This window comes from Pteronotus mesoamericanus, unplaced genomic scaffold (assembly GCF_021234165.1).
Source record: "Pteronotus mesoamericanus isolate MK-2021 breed Mesoamerican mustached bat unplaced genomic scaffold, CSHL_Meso_final contig_163, whole genome shotgun sequence".
NCBI lineage: Eukaryota > Metazoa > Chordata > Mammalia > Chiroptera > Mormoopidae > Pteronotus > Pteronotus mesoamericanus.
This window is the reverse complement of record NW_026555064.1, coordinates 15,222,611-15,240,509: the sequence shown is the minus strand read 5'-3', so window position 1 is coordinate 15,240,509 and position 17,899 is coordinate 15,222,611. Positions and strand designations below refer to the sequence as shown.

Here is a 17,899-nt window from a genome sequence, read left to right as displayed (position 1 = left end):
GAAGCACCCTCACCTTCCACAGCTGTGAAAAGCAAAAGTGTTTCCAGACATTGTCAGATATCTGGGGAGGGGTGGGAGGCAGAAGCACCCCAGTTGAGAGCCAGTCTTGGAGACTATAATATGAGTTAGTTTTCTTTTCAGTTCAATGACAGATCATTCAAACGTAACTATTGTATAGAGGACCACAGAATAAACGTTCCTAACACTACAGGAATTATTTTCATAATACTTAAGTATAATTAAGAAAATAATACTTTTCTGGTAACTCAACCTTACCTTTGGTCAATTATTGAGTTTTCTAATATGTCATCTCCCTCTCCTTTGACAGCAGCTTTCTGTGAGAGAGAATACTTATTCTTAAAGGGTTTTCTCAGGTCATTCTAGCCAAAACTGACAGTATTTTAAAATTAAATACAATTAAAATTTTTATAACCTTATAAAATCTATTAATGCAATGAAAAAGGAGGCAAAAAACCCATCTCATTTGATGTTAAAAATGTACTTTGTAAATTTTAACACCCATACATAATAAAACCTCTTGGCATAGTAAAGATAGAAAGAACTTCCTCCAATTGTTAAAAAAAAAAAAAAAGAAAACCTACCCAGAAACCTACTTCAATCACTGTTGTTCACAATGAAACATAAGAAACACTGCATTAAATTCATTATTACAAGGCTGCTTCATCATCTTTGCTAAAATTTAACTGGAACTAGAGGCTCTAGTCAATGCAGCCTGTCACAAGAGCAGGTGGTCAAAGATTTAAAGGTTGAAAAAGAAGATAAAATATTGTTGTTAGGTTGGCCAAAAAGTCCATTACATTTTTTTCCATAAAATAAAAGACACGTTTTTCATTTTCACCAATAACTTTATTGATTTGGGTATTTTGAATATGTCAGCTATGTCCCGCTATTGCCTTCTAGTGGGTAGAGGCCAGGGGTGCTGCTAAGCATCTTCCAATTCATAAGACAGCCAGCCCCACAGCGAGGAGTTATTTGGCCAAAAATGTCAATAGTACAAGAAACCTCAAAAACCACTTGTGACACATTCGATCAGTCACAGCACCTTCTCCACACACTGCACAAATCTTTTTTTTTTTTACTTTTCAATTCCATCTTTATCTTTCTTGAAATAATAAAGCATAATATGCTGAAAATGTTGCATATTTTCTTCCATCTTCAATATTAAAATGGCTGCACAAAAATTCACCAATTTTGATAAGTTAAAAAAAAAACATGCTGATAAGACAGCTGTCACAATATAACCTTACAGAATTATTCTGAATGAAGTTAAAGACAATTAAGCACTACTAGAACCATCATACAGAAAAAATGTAATAGACTTTTGGGTCAACCCAGTATTATTTATAATTTGACCATTTACATAGAATCTACCAATTATTAGAACTAATAAGAGAGTATACTAAGTTACCAGATAATCAACATAAAAAAGTAGCCTTCCCAAATACTAGCAATGATTAGAAATGTAATAGAAAGAAACTCTATTCATTACTGTAACAAAAGGTAGTACTTGAGAAATAAAAACCAAAAAAAAAAAAAAGTTGCAGTATTTTGCTGAAAAATTAACTTGACCGAAGGACATAAAAGAAGACCCGAGTAAACCCAAGAATATTATGTTACAAAGGTGTTTTCTTGTGGGCATACCCAGGGTGGATCTGAGGGCTTCCAGGGTGGGTGTCAGGCTGTTTAAACAGCGACTGTATTGACTTACCCACTGGCAATATTAAGAAAGTTGTTCCATATCACTGTCAACACTTGGATTTGTCTTTCACTTTAGTCACTGGATGTGTAGTAGTATATCACTGCAGTTTTAATTTGTATTTATCTGACAAACAGCAAGGTTGAACACCTTTTTATAAGTTTATTGACCATTGTGAAGTTACATGTTCAAGTTTTTGCCTGCTTTTCTGAGTTTTTTTTGATATTGATTTGAAGAGATTCTTTTTATAACCTGGCATGAGTTTTTCCAAGATTGCAAATATGTTTTACCATTTATAAGTTGCTTTTACTTAATAGTCTTTTAAAAAATTCTTTCATTTTGACTTAGTTTATTTTATGTCATTTTATTTATGATTACTGTTTTTTGTGTCCTTTTGAAGACATGTCTACTGCAAATTGAGAGATTTGTTCCCATAAATTTTTTTCTAAAAGCTTTGTTATTTTACCTTACACATTTAGATACACAATCAATCCAGAAGTGACTTTTGAGAATAGCATGCGTAAGAATCAAGATTAATTTTTTTTTTCTAAACGGAAATCTGACATGTGTAGAGCTATTTCTGAACTCTCTTCTGTTCAACTGGTTTACTTCTCTATCCTTAGTGAATATCACACTGTCTTATTAGAGCTTTACAGTAAGTCTTGACATCTGCTAGTGCTGTTCTCCAGCTTTGTTATTCTTAAGATTGCCTTAGCTCTTCTTAGCCTTTTGCTTATAAATTTTGGAAACAGCTTCAGAAGTTTGAAAAAAAAATCCTAGTACCATTTTGATTGAGATTTTATTGAATCGAATTAATAAGTCTTACAATGTGAACATAGTACATCCTTACATTATTTCATTTTCCTTAACTTTTTCAATATTTTATTGTTTTCAAGCCTTACACACTTCTCATTATCACTATTCCTAAAGCTTTAATGTTTTTCATGCTATTATAAGTAGCATCACTATTTAAATTTCATTGTCAATTTGACTATTGCTACTTACAGAAATGAAATTAAACTTGCAATTTTGCCTTGTATTCAAAGAGACGGCTAAATTAATTTATTAAGTCTGACAATTTAAAATCTGTTTTCTTTGGATTTTCTACATATACAATCTTATTTTCTGCAAATAATGATAGAGTTACTTCCTCTTTCCCAGTTTTTATGTCATCTTGCTCAGACGTTAGCATGATATTGAGTAAAAGTGATTCTAGCATGCACCCATGGCTCATTTCCATTCTCAGGGAGAAAACATTCAACTTTTCACCATCAAGGACAATGCATATTTAGTTTTTTGTAGCTAGTCTTTCAAATTGAAGAAGTTTCTCTCTATTCCTAGTTTGTTGAACATTTTTACCATCCTAAGGAATTGGACTTTATCAATTATTTTCTAGATCTCTTGAGAGACATTTGTTCCTTCTTTTTCCTGCCATTATGGTGATTTACACTGATTTATTTTCAAATCTTAAACCACCTTTATCTTACTCTTATTTACCTCCCCTCCTACTGTTACAAGCCATGCAGGGAAGAGTGAGACTGCGAGGAGTGGAGTCTTGAGACAGCCACATGTTCTGAAAAGACAACAGACTACAGGGGGTACCTAGGCCGCAACATGACACTGCCATTAAAAAGAAGAGACAGGAAAGAAGATACAATTGTATGATGACAATAACAGTACATGGAAGAGAAGAACGTATACTTTCTGAGAATTAAAGAAGCTATAATTTCACTATGGAGTACCCCATGAAGTAAGGGAAGACATGTCCCTGCTTGGTACATTACCATTAGGCTTTAACGAATTATAACCACAATGCATAATGCAGGTACATCTAAAGAGCCACCTAGAGTCACTGGTTTATCTGGCACAATCATCTTTCATAATCACATCAGCCATAGCATCCAGTAGATATGATGCAACACACCACGCCCAGAAGTCTTCTCAGGCTTTAAAGTCAGTCTTATGTTTGAATCCTCCCTTCAGGAATACTTTAGAAGATACGAAAGAGAAGCAAAAGAACCTAAGAATCAGACCAAGGTTTAGATACCATTGGTCTCTAAAAAGATGATGAAGATTATAGTTTATGAAAGATTCTCTGTTGCCTAAATGCTAATAGTTCTTAGTTAAATGTGCATAACAAAATAACGTAAGAAAAATAATATGATTAACACAGTGAATAGTGGATGGATAATTTCAAGACCCTCGGACTCTGAGTCTGGCCTTTGGAAATGAAAACAAAGAGCAGTAGCTAAATGTTGAGTATACGTTGGGGTAAAAAAAAATACCCATGAGGATAAGTATGCTCAAGTCAACCAAACTATTCTTTTTTAATACTTTAAAAATAACTTTTTTTAATACCTTAAAAACAATTTCAGTTTTAATTACAAGATTCACTTACGTTGAAAGCAAAACACTTCCTTTATAATTCAGTAAACAGCTATCACTAATCTAGGAGCAATAGCTTTTCTTTTAATATTCTGTAACTCAGACTCCACCAATAGGTATACCTTATCAGTTAAAAAAATTTAAACACTATATTTATATAAAAACATACACCCAAGGAAAAGATATATTAAAAACATTGTCATATATTGTTTGCTATTCTGAGTTGGTCTGCACTTCTGTCATTATGAGAACCCAGGGAGTCAAAGTTTACAACTGGCTGTATCCTGAAGAACAATTTTAGAATGTTTCAAAACAATGATGAATTCTCATTTTAAAATACAGACATTTAAACATCATGCGTAATATGTAAGCTCCAACCCTGAAAAAAAGGGCAATTTCTATGGTCAAAGAATTTACATTCGTCAAGCAAAAACAAGCTTTCCTCCTTATAAGAATCAAAATTGCAAGTAAAATCTCAAAGTGCTGTAGGCAACTTCACATGAAGATAGTCCACAGTAGAATTTATTTTGATTCATGTTTATGTAGCTATATTTACAACCAAAATGAACCAGTTTGTTAGACCTTAATGAATTTGCATACCTGTACTGTTGAATATTTGGAAGTATCCAGTTGGTATGGCCTAAGAATTTCATTTAGTCTTTGATCTGAAAAATAAAAAGAAAAGAAAAACAAACTTGTAGTTCATTGGGTAATGTTCAATTTTTAAAAACTAGAAATAAGTTATTATTTGATATAGCCAACTCAAAACTGGAGTCTCCACTGCTTCTCAAAATAAAATGAATCATCAATTTTAACATACCACCTTAGAATAGGGCTCCCCCTTTTCTTTTTAAGATTTTATTCATTCATTTATTTTTAGAGAGAGGAGAAGAGAGGAAGAGAGGGAGAGAAACATCAATGTGTGGTTACTTCTCGTGCACCCCCTACTGGGGACCTGGCCCGCAACCCAGGCATGTGCCCTGACAGGGAATCAAACCAGGGACCCTTTGGTTCACAGGCCAGCACTCAATCCACTGAGCCACATCTGCCAGGGCTGGGCCCTTTCTACACACCTAAACCAACTATTATCAAAGGGAAAAAGAACAGCTGCTAAGAACTAATTTTTCTGATCTCAAAAATTTTAATTTTCTGTCTCTCCTAGCTTTCTCTTCAGGTTAGCAGAAGTCAAAAAGTATTCTGCACATTTATTTTGAAATTTTTGCTACTCAAAGTAAAAAGAGTTGGAAAGATTAGCTGTAGCCATATTCTTTAGAATTGTTAAAATCTGCTGAAATTCTTTTCCAGGAAAAACCCCCACACTGAGGAGAAACTGCAGGATGAACAATCCAAAGTAAGCAGGAGTGGGCAGGAGACAATGGAAAAGGAGGTCCAGAATAAAGCCAAGCGCCCTCAGTAAGTATTGTACAAGATGATATTTTTGATTTACAGCAGAACGTGGCACCCGATAAATGCTCAGTACTCCTTTCGAGTACCCAGAACATTTCCCAGTACCCAGTACATTTATAACTGAAATGGGGCAAGTCTCAACAACTTTCAAAAGACTGAAATCAAGGACAGCATGTTAAATAGCCCAATTAAACTGCAATAGAGAACCAAAAAGTAAAGGGAAAATCTCCACAAACTCTGAAGTTGAAAAATTACTTATCAATAACCCACAGGTCTCAGGAGAAATTACAAAACAAATCTGAAAGTACTGTGAACTGAATGGTAGTGAATATGTAATACTTTGAAACCTGCTTAATGAGAAATCTATAACTTTAATTGCATATACCAGAAGAAAAGGCTGAGGTCAATGAACTACACATCCATCCCCAAAAGTTAGAAAAAGAGCAGCAAATTAAACCCAGGAGAGTGAAGTGAAGGAAATCACAAAGATTGGTCACTCCCAAAAAGTAACAGAAAATATGCACATGAAAAGAGAATCAACAAACACAATCATCTCAAAAGTTATAGAAAAAGCATCTGATGAAATTCAAGATATATTCACGATAAAGCTTTAGGAATGTAGGGCTACGGGGGAATTCCTTAATATAATGGGTCCCTCCATAAACACACAACAAACATCATAGCTAAGGGTGGAAATGTTAAAAATTTTCCATTGGCAATTGGAAATGACAAAAGATAAATTCTTTTGAGATGTAGTCGTACTCTACTGGAGGTCTAAGTTAACACAATAAGGAAAGTAAAAGGAACAAAAGGTATAAAGACTTAAAAAGTTGTCTTTATATTTACAGTGTGTATGTGGTAAATGGAAAAGAACACAAACATACATTCTTAGAATCAATAATTACATTTTAGCAAGGCTGTTGGATAGAAGTCAATATACAAAAAGTAATTAGATTTCTATATACTGGCAACATAAAGTTAGAAAATAAAAGATATCATTTAAAGTATAATAAAAATATTAATATCTAGAAATAAATCTAGCAGAAGATATGTAAGACTCTTGCAGAGCAAACCAGGAAACATTTAGGAGATAAAGACAAGTGGAAAGATACCTATGGTTTACAGGCGTCAGCACCATCAAAATGTCAATTCTCGCCAAATTCATCTCTAGGTTCAATGCAATCTCAATTAATAACCCCAAAGGGGATTTTTCAGAAATTTAAAAGTCGATTCTAAAATATAGATTGAAATGAAATGAGAATAGCTAAGACTTTTCTGTAAGATAATAACAGGGGAACACTTGATGTACCAGCTATCAATATTTACTACAAAACTACAGTAATTTAGGTAGTATGATCATCATATAAGAATAAACAAAATTGACCAATGGAGGAGAATGCAGAAATATATTCATGTATCTATGGGCACTTGAATTACGATCAAAGTGGCACTGCAGAGCAGAGCGGGAGAAAGAATAATCTTTTTGTAAGTGGTTCTGGGTCAATTGGATATCCTCATGGAAAAGAACAAAACATCATCCATAAAAATCAATTCTTGGTGAAATGAAGATCAACTTGTGCTAAACAATAAACTCTAGAAGAGAACAAAGAGAATACCTTTATAACCTTAGGGTAGGGAAAGGTTTTAAAATCAGAACACAGAAAGCACTGCCCATAAAAGAAAAAACTGATAAACTGCACCACATTAACATTAAGTAGTTCTGTTTATCAAAATGAGACTGTTAAAAGAGTAAAAATGCAAGCTGTAAACATAGAGAAGATATTTCTAACACATGTAACTGACAAAGGGCTTATATCTAGAATATACAGAAAAAAAATTCCACCAACTAAAAGGTAGACAACACTATAGAAAAGTGGCAATATGACTTGAATAGGCACTTCACAAAAAGGTTACCTGGATGGCCAATAAACATAGAAAAGCTGCCCAACTTATTAGGCACCAGGAAAATACAGACTAAAGTTACAATAAAATAAAGACAAAATTAAAAAACAAATGTTGGTGACAATGTGGAACAAAGAAAGTAAAGAGGGAGTGTAAGTTAGTACAACTTTAAAATTAAACATAATTCCTAGGAAGAAAACCAACCAAAATATGTGTGCTTGTGTACCACGGGTCATGACCAAAACAGGTTGATAGCCTTTATTGATAAGCATTATTCTCAATGGCCCTGACCAGTGTGGCTCTGTTGGCTGGCATTGCTCTGCAAAGTGAAAGGTCACCAGTTCGATTACTAGTCAGGGCACAGGCCTGGGTTGTGAATATGGTCCTCAGTCCAGATGGGAACATGGATGTTTTTCTCCCTCTCTTTCTCCTTCCCTGCCTCTCTCTCTAAAAATAAATAAATAAATAAAATTTAAAAAAAAAAGAAAAAGGAAAATTGGTAAACATGATACATTGAAAAACTAGAATGCTCTACAGGAATGAGATAAAGTACACCTATATGCAAGGATATAGATAAATCTCAAAACTATAATGTTGAATGAAAGAAGCCAAATACACACGGACACACAGTTTGTGGTTTCATTTATGTCAAGTTCAGACACAGGTACTAGTGAACTTTAGCTGAAAATTAAAGATATGGTTATCTTCAATTGTCTTTAAGGAGGAGATTATGATGACAAGGGGATTTGCTTCTGGGGTCCCAGCAATCTTGACCTGGGTTGTGATTACCTGAGGTTTGAATTTTGTAATAATTTACTTAGTTTTATGTTTGTTTTCTTTGCTTGTCATATGGAAGCAAATATTGCCCTGGTCAGTGGGGCTCAGTTGGTCGGAACAATGGTTCTGCAACCAGTTGGGGCCCAGGCCGGGGCTGTGCGTTCAGTTCATGGTCTGGGTGCTATGAGTAGAGACCAGTCCATGCTTGTCTCACACTGATGTTTCTCTCCATCCCTTCCTCTCTCTTTAAAAGCAATGAAAAGATGTCCTTGGGTGAGGATAAAAACATTTTTTTTAAACAAACTTCAAGAAAATAAAATTTAACGATATATAAAAAAGATAAGACTTCAAGACCAAGAGGCGTTTATCCTCCAAAAAGAAAGGAGGCTTAATATTTGAAATTTAATCACCGTAAATCATCCTAGTAAACTAAAAATGAAAACATTTTATCTCATAAATGCAGACAAATCATTTGAAAAAAATCTCACACCCATTCTGACAAAAACTCTCAAAAAACTAGGAATAGAAAGGAACATCCTCAACCTATTAAGAACATCAATGAAAAACCTACAGCTACTATCATAATTTTGAAAGACAGATGTTTTCTCCCTGAAACTAGAAACAAGACAAGGATGACCACTCCACTGTACTGGAGGTTCTAGTCAGTACAAGGAGGCAAGAAAAGGAAATGAAAGGCATTCAAATTGGAAAGGAAGAAGTAAAACTGTCTTCACAAGATAAAAACATTGTCTATGTAGGAAATCTAATGGATTTTACAAAAACCTACTAGAACTAATAAGTGAGTTAGAAAGGTTGCAGGGTACAATTGCCCCCCCCCAAAAAGACATTTCTATATAGTAGCAATGATAAATAAAAAAAATGAGAGTAAAGAAATAATACCATTTACAACAGCATCAAAAACAGCAATACATAGGGATAAATCTGACAAAAGATGCACAAAACCTATGTACTAAAACTGTCAAATATTGTTGAGAGAAATTAATGAGAAGATATATGAATGGATATATACCTTTTCATTGATCAGAGAACTCAATATCATTAAGATATACATTCTACACAAATTGATCAATAAATTCAATGCAATGCCTATCAAAATCCAAGCATTTTTTTTTTGTTGAAATTGATAAGCTGCTTCTAAAATTTATATGGAAGTGCAAAGGACCTAGGATAGCCAAAACAACGCCAAAAAAGAACAAATCTGGAAGGCAAAAAACTATGTGATTTTAGGACATTATAAAACTTCATACACATCAATGGAACAGCATAGAGTCCAAAAATGAATCTACACAAATATAGACAAGTGGTTTTTGTTTTAAAAGCTTTCATGTATTTATTTTTAGAGAGAGGGGCAGGGAGGGAAAAAGGAGAGAAATATCAATGTGTGCCCTTTTGTGTGCCCCCGCACCCCCAGGGACCCAGCCCAAACCCAGGCATGTGCCCTGGCTGGGAATCAAACTGGAGACCCTTTGATTTGCAGGCTGGCACTCAGTCCACCAAGCCACACCAGACAGAGCTAGACAACTGGTTTTTAACAGAGGCGCAAAGGTCTCCAATGGAGATAGGACACCTTTTTCAATTGAGCATCTATATGCAAAAAAGTGAGCCTCGACCTTTACCCTCCACCTGTACAAAATTTAACTCAAAATGGACCACAGATCTAAAAGTTCAACTTAAAACTACAAAACTTCTAGCAGAAAACATAAAAGAAAATCTTTGCCACCTTGGGTTATGCAAAGGTTTCTGAGATAGGACACAGATCTACAAAAAACCCCAAAGTGATGAATTGAACTCCATCAAAATTAGGAAGGTCTGCTCTGTGAAGGACACTATTAAGAGGATGAACGAAAACAATGAGTCGATCTGCACTGTCCATAATCCCCGCTACAAGAATGAATTCTCCATTTCTTGGCTTGATATCAGGTCCCTCTTTGAAGGGGTCCCTAAGAACTATCAGATCTCCCTTCTCAGATGGAGGTGGAAGACTGGTGTACCGCAAATATGCCAGAAGTTTACTAGAAGACTGGGTAGGTGTGGAATCGGTGGTGGTTATGATGTATAAAGCTGATGGTTTATCATAAAGAGGCAGTGTCATGTGGCATTGCCAGGTCAAAAGCACCAAATCTAAATGGAACAAATGAAAAGAGGCAATCAAGATGAACAGAAGCCAAGGTAGAAAAAGTCAGAGGTAGTTGTGAGAAGGGCAAGTTACCTAGGTTTACCCAGCTGGTGGTTAGGTGGTTGGTCTCATAGGGAGACCTACAGCTAAAGGAAAAAAGTGGGGGCGGTCATCAACACCCACCACCGATTCTTCCCTCTTCATGCAAACAACTTCCTCAACACGCACCGTTATGTCTGACCTCTGAGCCTTGCTGCTCCTGCCCTGTCCGAGACTCCCTTCTGCCACTCAACTTGGCTTCCAGCAAACGGCCACTTCCCCCCCGCTGCAGCAATAATTTACTATGCTTCTACTGCCCTAGTCATTTTTCTCTGGTTTTTTTTTTTTTTTTACTTCAATTTTATATAAGAATTCGGGCTGGCTCGTTCCCACAAAACCCACAGTTTCTGACGGCCTCGGGTACTCTCCCCGTCCAGCTGGACGCGCTCACAGCCCGCCTCATTCCCATGCCTCTCCGGCGCTGTTCAGCTAGCCCTCCATATGCAGTGGGGGATGACCCCACATCACACCTAAGAAACAATGCTAATGTTAAAGTATCATTATTGTGTCATTGATGATTTTAGATAATATATACTGCGCACTTCCTTTGTGCTAGATACCATGTTGAATGCTCTATTTGCATCATCTTGTTTAATCCTCAGAACAATCCCATGAAGGTTGTTGTGCTATTTATACCCATTTTACAACAAGAGAACTGAGGCACAGGGTTGCTAAGTGACGTACCCAAGGTCAAAGGCCTGGAAAGAGCATGGGCTAAGGTGCAGGTCCAGACAGATTGCATCCACAGGCTGAGTTCTTCGCCATTGGTCTATAAAGCTTCCAGATGGAACCCACCATTTTTTTCCCTTATCTTCCCTGTTGTTCAAGCCAAAAACCCAGTCGCCCTCTACCTCTCTCTCCCCAATCCCCTAATCTCCATCCTCACTCTACCAACCTTAGTTCCTGCTTATCGAGATGCCAGTCGCCTAGCTGCGCAGCGCTGTACTGCAGCCCCCTTTGCCCTGGGCTTTCCACATCACAAGCTGGTCATGTCATTCCCAAGAGATTTCTTTTCTGAGGGTCCTGTAACCTGTGCCATGGCCCAAACTCCTCCACACACAGCTGGAAAGGCCCTTCAGCGCCTTGCCCCCTTTGTCCCTTCAGCTGCACTTGTCATTTCTCTGTATAAACCATATTCCATCCAAACCAACCTCCTTGCAAGTCATCAACTAAGCACAGACCTAATCCCCTCGATGTTGCAAATACTGTAAGTTCATATTAGTATTTCGAATTTCAGCCCAATGGCACCTTCCTTGACCACAGTTAATGATAAGTGTGTACTAGCTAATATTTGCTTATCACTATGTTTCAGATATTATTCTAAATCCTTTACATATTTCAATACTAATTTAATTATGCCAACAACCCTACGAAGAGATTCAGCAAAGGAGTTAGCAGTTGCTGCCGCTTCAGCGTATTTATGGATTTATATATTTCACTTCTTGAATTAAATCCTGGAGAGTGGCATTGTCCTCTTCATCTTGGAAGCAGCTCTGCTTGTATAGCATTGACACTTAACTGGAAAAAGAAGGATCTCAAGAAATATTCTCGAACAAATGGCCGGAGCTGTGCCTCTAGGCTCTAACTGCAGACTCGAACCCTCTTCCTGGCACTGCCCTCGAATTTCCCCAGAGTGTGCAAGAAGCAGAACAAACGTGTTTAGTGCCTATAGCAAAGTCCTGAAGGAACATACAAGTGTTTACCAAAAGGTTCTGCTTAAGCATATACACATCCTCGTATATTCCACCAAGCTTTTTCTGCAGCAGATTTAAGTTTTCACAAATTTCCATGCACTCAACGGGCATTCACAAAATAGTAACTGGTCAATGGTGGCATTAAATATTAAGTATGAGAATTCTCAATAAAGGAATACGGAGCTTACTTTTCTCTCCCAGAGGGTCGCTTTCTGTGGCCATTTCGATAAAATGAGTTTGGCCCTTTACCGCCTTGACTTTCCTCGAAGAGACCCAGAACTCGCTGTGCGGGAAAACAAGGCGACCGCGACTCTCGGGAGGCTGCCCAGTGGTGCAATCGGCATCCTAGTCCGGCGGCATCCGCAGGGGCTGCGCCTCCTGCTCCCGAGTCCCAGCCGAGCCCCTCGCTCCGGCGAGAGACTTCCGATTTCAGGTTTGCTGGGGACCTGCCAAGTGCATTGTGATCCCCATTTACACGAATCCCAGCCGGGTGAGTCTGGGACGCGGGCGGATGTAGACGTCTCGCGGGTCACTCGAGGTCCTGTCGGGCCACCTTGGAGAGCTCCGAGGAAGCCAGCGGCCAGCCTGGCGGCAGCGTCCTTAGCAAAGTGAGTGGCGACTTTAGGATGGCCGGGGCTAGCCGTGCAAGTCCGCTCGGCCCGCCCTGCGACTTTGAAACCGGTGCCCCGACCGCTCCTTGGAGACGGTGACGCCAGCTGCGTCATCGCGCAGGCATCAGCACTTACGCCATCACGCTTCCTAGCGTCCTCGCACGCTATTGGCTATCTGTCAAACAGCCAGCGGAGCTGGGAACGTAAATGACAACTAGCTGAGCCAGCAAAGTGGCAGCGGGAAAGCTGGCGAGCCTGTGTGTTCAGGCGGCGGAACCCTGCTGCTTTTTTGTTTGATTTTTTTTTTTAAAGAAATCCCCCCAAATGTACACCTAAATAGGTCATTAAATCCATGTTTCCAATTCCCCAGTACCTTTGATACCTAGCCCTCCTGGAGTGGGAGAACCCGTTCCCCAAAGCAGGTGGGTGGAAAGGCTCTAGGGTTCTGCGTCGGGGCTGAAACCCAGACTGGCGCCTTCGGAGGTCACCACCAACGCTGACCCTCTGGAGGATTTCTGAGTAAGGACTCGGTGATCTCCCGACCCCAAGGACCGTTGTGCCCTGCGCATATCTTTGGGGAAAGGAGACAGTTGTTTAAATATTTAACTGTGTGGCAATGAGGCATGTAGTTAGAAGTTCCCCGGAAGTCCTGCGAATTCAGCAGTTGTTTCTTCACAGATAACTTTGCTTCCATTAAAACATAAAATAAAGGAAAGACAGAAGTTTTGTTTTTGCAAGAAAAGAATTAGGCAAAACTTTACATTTATGGATGTATTACTATTCCCATTATTAAAAATTGACTTTGGATTTAACACTCGTCTTTTTTTTTCCCAACAGTTACCATTGGAATAAATTTCAATGCTGACAATAAAAATGTTAACTTGAAGCTGGCCAATAGTTATAGCGCTTTTTAATAGACTGTGTTTTTACGGAAGCAGTTTCACTAAACAGATATTTCATAGATGTAGCTCAGTTTAGCTTTCTCTTTCACAGTTGAATTTTGTTGTCCTATATTCAATATGATATATACACGAAGTAATGTTAGCAGAATGTATTTAGAAATTTTAAAAAATTGCTCAACGGTGTCCAATTAGGTATTTGAAATTCTGTCCTGGGCTTTCTCTGTACTCACTATTAGGAGAACAAGATGGTCCCTTCCTCTAAAAATTGACTGTTAAATATGGAGGTGTATCTAATAATCATACATAAGTTTAATTTAGCTTTGAGTCAGTGAAGATTGAACTTGATTTGGTTTTGTTTGTTGGAAAGAGGAAAGGAGTGTGCAAGTGCCAACTCTTCTTTCAAAAGTCAGCGTATGACTTTTTCTTCATGAACTTCTCCTTAACTCCTGAAGACTTGCTTGTGCCTTCTCCTACATTCGAACCTTGTATATTATCATATTGTGGTTTAAGTTGGCATTAAACAAGTAGTTAGAAACTTGAGTCTACATTTACACTAAAAGTTGGTAAGATCCATTAGTGTTGGTGAGAGCGAAGAGCGCCTCCTGGGTACATTGAATCCTATGTAGAAACAGTAAGTCCACAGTTTCTTGGGTGAAGGAGACACTAACTGAAGGAAAGAGGATGATAAATGCTGAAACTGCTAGGATAGTTAGGACAGAAGTAACGAGAACCATACTGTATATTTCTAGAACACTTAACCATATTTTATGATCTCAAAGCTCAGACTCTCCTCTCTCACAGGCTAGTTTTCTATAAGATAACCAGTTCAGTTCATAGAGCACCAATAATACCTACTGGCACAAACTTTGAAATGAATTTATTGTATGAACTGGCATGTAAGAAGTAGAACAATAGGAAGATTTTTTTTAGAAAAAGATTGTAATTAGTGAGGATTATGGGACTGAAAATATCTTTTATATTCATGTAACTTAGTGAAACATTAAAAATTTCAGCAGAAATCAAGTTTAAATTCAATATATGAATATTCTATAACTTTAAAAAATGAAACTGTAAAAAGGTGACGTTTAGTCAAACTTTTACTCCTTTGGTTTTCATTCTGTAATTTGTATGGAGCAATACAGAACTGCCCCATATTGCAGAAAGGGTCAAAATATAAAGCCACTTAAAAATCTACTTTTTCTTTGTTGCCAAATACAGCCGCTGCTATTTCCTTTTAAGAAAATGCTCATACCAATCAGCCAACGAACACTGTAGGACTTTTACTTCTCACTGCTGCTTAAATCACACACATAATACTCTTCATTAAGCTGGACAGCTCACTACGCTTACCTGTCATTGTTTTCTCCCCTTGGGGACACCACTATAACCCTAACTGCCCCCGCCCCAAGCAAAACTGGTGAAGATACAGAATTCAAAGCCCTACTAGACCTTTTTCAAGAGAAGCTGTGACCTGTGTGGAGTTTACATGGGCTTCTTGATGGAAGAAAGCTGACCTGTTTAGTATTTGTGCATGTCACTAAAATGGCAGCTGAAAGTGGTGTATCTGCTATTGTGAGGTCAATGCTCATGTTTTAAATGAAAAAAATAAAAACTTGATTGTGCTATGTTTACAAGATTTCTGGAAAGGTAAAGAAAAACCCTTTCTATGACTCGCACAACTTAAAAGTGCCCAACACTCAGGTGTGTGCTTGTGGTCGAGCTGCTTTTGCCTTATTCTAAATGGTTTGAGGAAGAAAAAGATAACCACTTCAGAAACATGTAGTATTAATAATTTGAAGAAAGCAATATTCTCTTTAAGCAAACCTATGTACTTTAACAATAAACAGGTAACCTTTTTGGAATGCTATGTGCCCAGCACTGTTCTAAATAATGTGTATACACAGTATAATGATATAGGTGTATCTCCCAATTTAATCCTTACAAAAACCTTTTAAAGTAGGCGCTATTTTAAAATTCTTTTTTAATAACTTGCCAGTGATCACAGTTGGAAAGTGCCTGACCTGGGCTTTGAAGCCCTGCAGTGTGGTCCCATTGTCTTCAGCCACTATGGATGTGCCTCTTGGCAGAGTAATGTAACTTACAGCTACGGTAGTATTATTTATAGCAGGTACAATATAATTTCCAGGTTTGGCTTATATAACCTGTTAGCCTTTGGTTGCATTTAGTGAATTATCACCGTACACGTTCTATTTTAATCTTGAGTTTACAGCTGATTTTCAAATTGTTGCATGAGATTTGTATTGCTGAGTTACTTTTCTTTCTCCTAGAAAACCGCTCGCACCTCAGTAAAATGATTAAACGTCTTCGGACGGTCACTGGCGGTCCTTCAACCTTTTTCTTTCCCAAGAAAAATCATTGTCTGCCTCAGTCCTCCAGGCCCCTCCCCCGGAAGGGTCGGCCCTGGGCGGGGCCTAGGGCTGAGCCCTCCCCAGCGATTTCCCTGGAAGGAGGAGCCAGGGGGACTGAGAAGAGCTTCCCGGTCTGTGTTTTACGCTTTCTTCTTCACTCTCGTTTGTGGCTCCTTCGCCCAGGCTCATCCTTAGCTTTTCCTCTGGCGACTTATTCTTCAGCTGCCTCTCCCTGCAGGCACATTTTACTCCCTCTTTCGGCCCGACTTCCTTATTTTTCCTTTTTTAGGTGAGGGCAGCACGGAAGGGGTGGAGGATGGAAACTGAAAAGTAGTTTTTGTAAAAAACTAGAGACAATTTCGTGAATAAAGGAATTTGGAAATTTTCCTTGCAAAACGTTCTGTTGAGAAACCACCTTTTCCATAACTTCCTCCTTTTAACCTTCGTGTATATTTTTTCTCTCCTAAGCTTTTAATGCTCCAAGGTTCCGTCTCCTTCTCAGCCTTCACTTCCTTTTAAAAAGGTCTTTCCATGGTACAGGGGAAGCATGAAAGTTAATTTAAAATTATTATTATTTTTACTTTTTTTGATGAAAGAGTAATTTGAAGAACAGCCTTTGGAAATGTGGGGGGAAAAACAGTGTTGACTGCAACATTCTTTTAAGACAGGCCACTTTTCGGAGGCGCTCCCCAGTGGCTGTGGTTTAATTCCATTTAAAGATAGAGATGATTCTCTGAAAGCTGGGACCTGAGAATTTTCCAGTGGAAACCCACTGAACAGGATAGGAATCCCTTTAATGTGTGCGGTATTTTTGTGGGTAAAGTGTATGTATGGAGAATGAATGAATTTACCAAAACTTCCTAGTTGCTGAGCTATATTTTGCCAGGATCCTCAAGAATCGTCAAACCCCAAGATAGGAGACTAGCATATTCTCTCAGCGTATTGGCACCAGAATCAGATTTCAGGAACATCTCCAATATTTTTATTTCTTCTTATGCCGTCCTATGTGCTATAAGAAGGTGCTTACTGATACCAAAAGTTGGGATAGAAAGCTAAACATTTATTTTTTTAAAGAAAGTATCTGGATATTTTAACTAAAGAAAATAAATTTATTATTGAGGTATTTTATTTCACACAAATCAGGACTAAATTTCATATCAGTTTATATTTATACAGTCTTACCATTCACTGAGCTTATTTCAATATAAATTGCTGAACTTACCCTTTCCCAAAATGCTGTTATTTGCAAATGGGTTGCAATACCGAAACTACTTTTTAATTTTAGAGGTTATATATATTAAAATTTGTTAGCATGCATTGCAAATCAGGAAAAGCTACGTACTTAAGAAAAAAATTTTCAGAGATGTTGGGTTCCTTATGTGACTCAGAGCTTATATATTTGGATCTTCCAGCACTTAACACATAGTTGGTATTCCATACACATTCACTGAAATAAATATATTCAAAATTTAGTACTTTATTACTTGCAGTAAAAATAACATATGAAGCAAGGGAATGCTTTCAGGGACTTTAGGTTCGTAAATTACAGCCTGAAAATATCATCATTTCTTATCAAGATTATCTTCTGAACAAGGAAGGCATAAGGACCTAGTATAATTTGGCGAATCCACTACTCCTAATATAAGGTTTTTATCTCCTTGCAGATTCCTGAAATGACTTCATCTGGGAAAAAATGGCTGACATTAATTGGTTCAATTTTTTGATTTACCAGCCATGTGACCTTCAACAAATCAGTTTCCTCATTCATACTGAAGATAAAAGTAGTTCATTTGCAAGTTTCTTGTGAAATTAGATTAGACAATGCTTATAAAATTTCCAATTCATAGTTTTCAACACAATATAATGTTATTAATATAATACCATGTCCTTCCACTTAAT

At 37.5% G+C, this 17,899-nt stretch overlaps 1 protein-coding gene across 1 annotated transcript in view; it reads right to left on the bottom strand.

Annotated features, from left to right (window-relative positions):
• Window positions 1–12,778, bottom strand: part of SCLT1 (sodium channel and clathrin linker 1) — an 89,151-nt gene extending 76,373 nt beyond the window's left edge. Inside the window, exons 1-3 of the mRNA XM_054563216.1 lie at window positions 12,307–12,778; window positions 4,703–4,767; window positions 277–335 (exon numbers count right to left, since the gene is read on the bottom strand). Coding sequence (XP_054419191.1) covers window positions 277–335; window positions 4,703–4,767; window positions 12,307–12,340 — 158 coding nt within the window. The 5' untranslated portion in view covers window positions 12,341–12,778. The remainder of the gene's footprint in view (window positions 1–276; window positions 336–4,702; window positions 4,768–12,306) is intronic.
• Window positions 12,779–17,899: the final 5,121 nt, after the last annotated feature.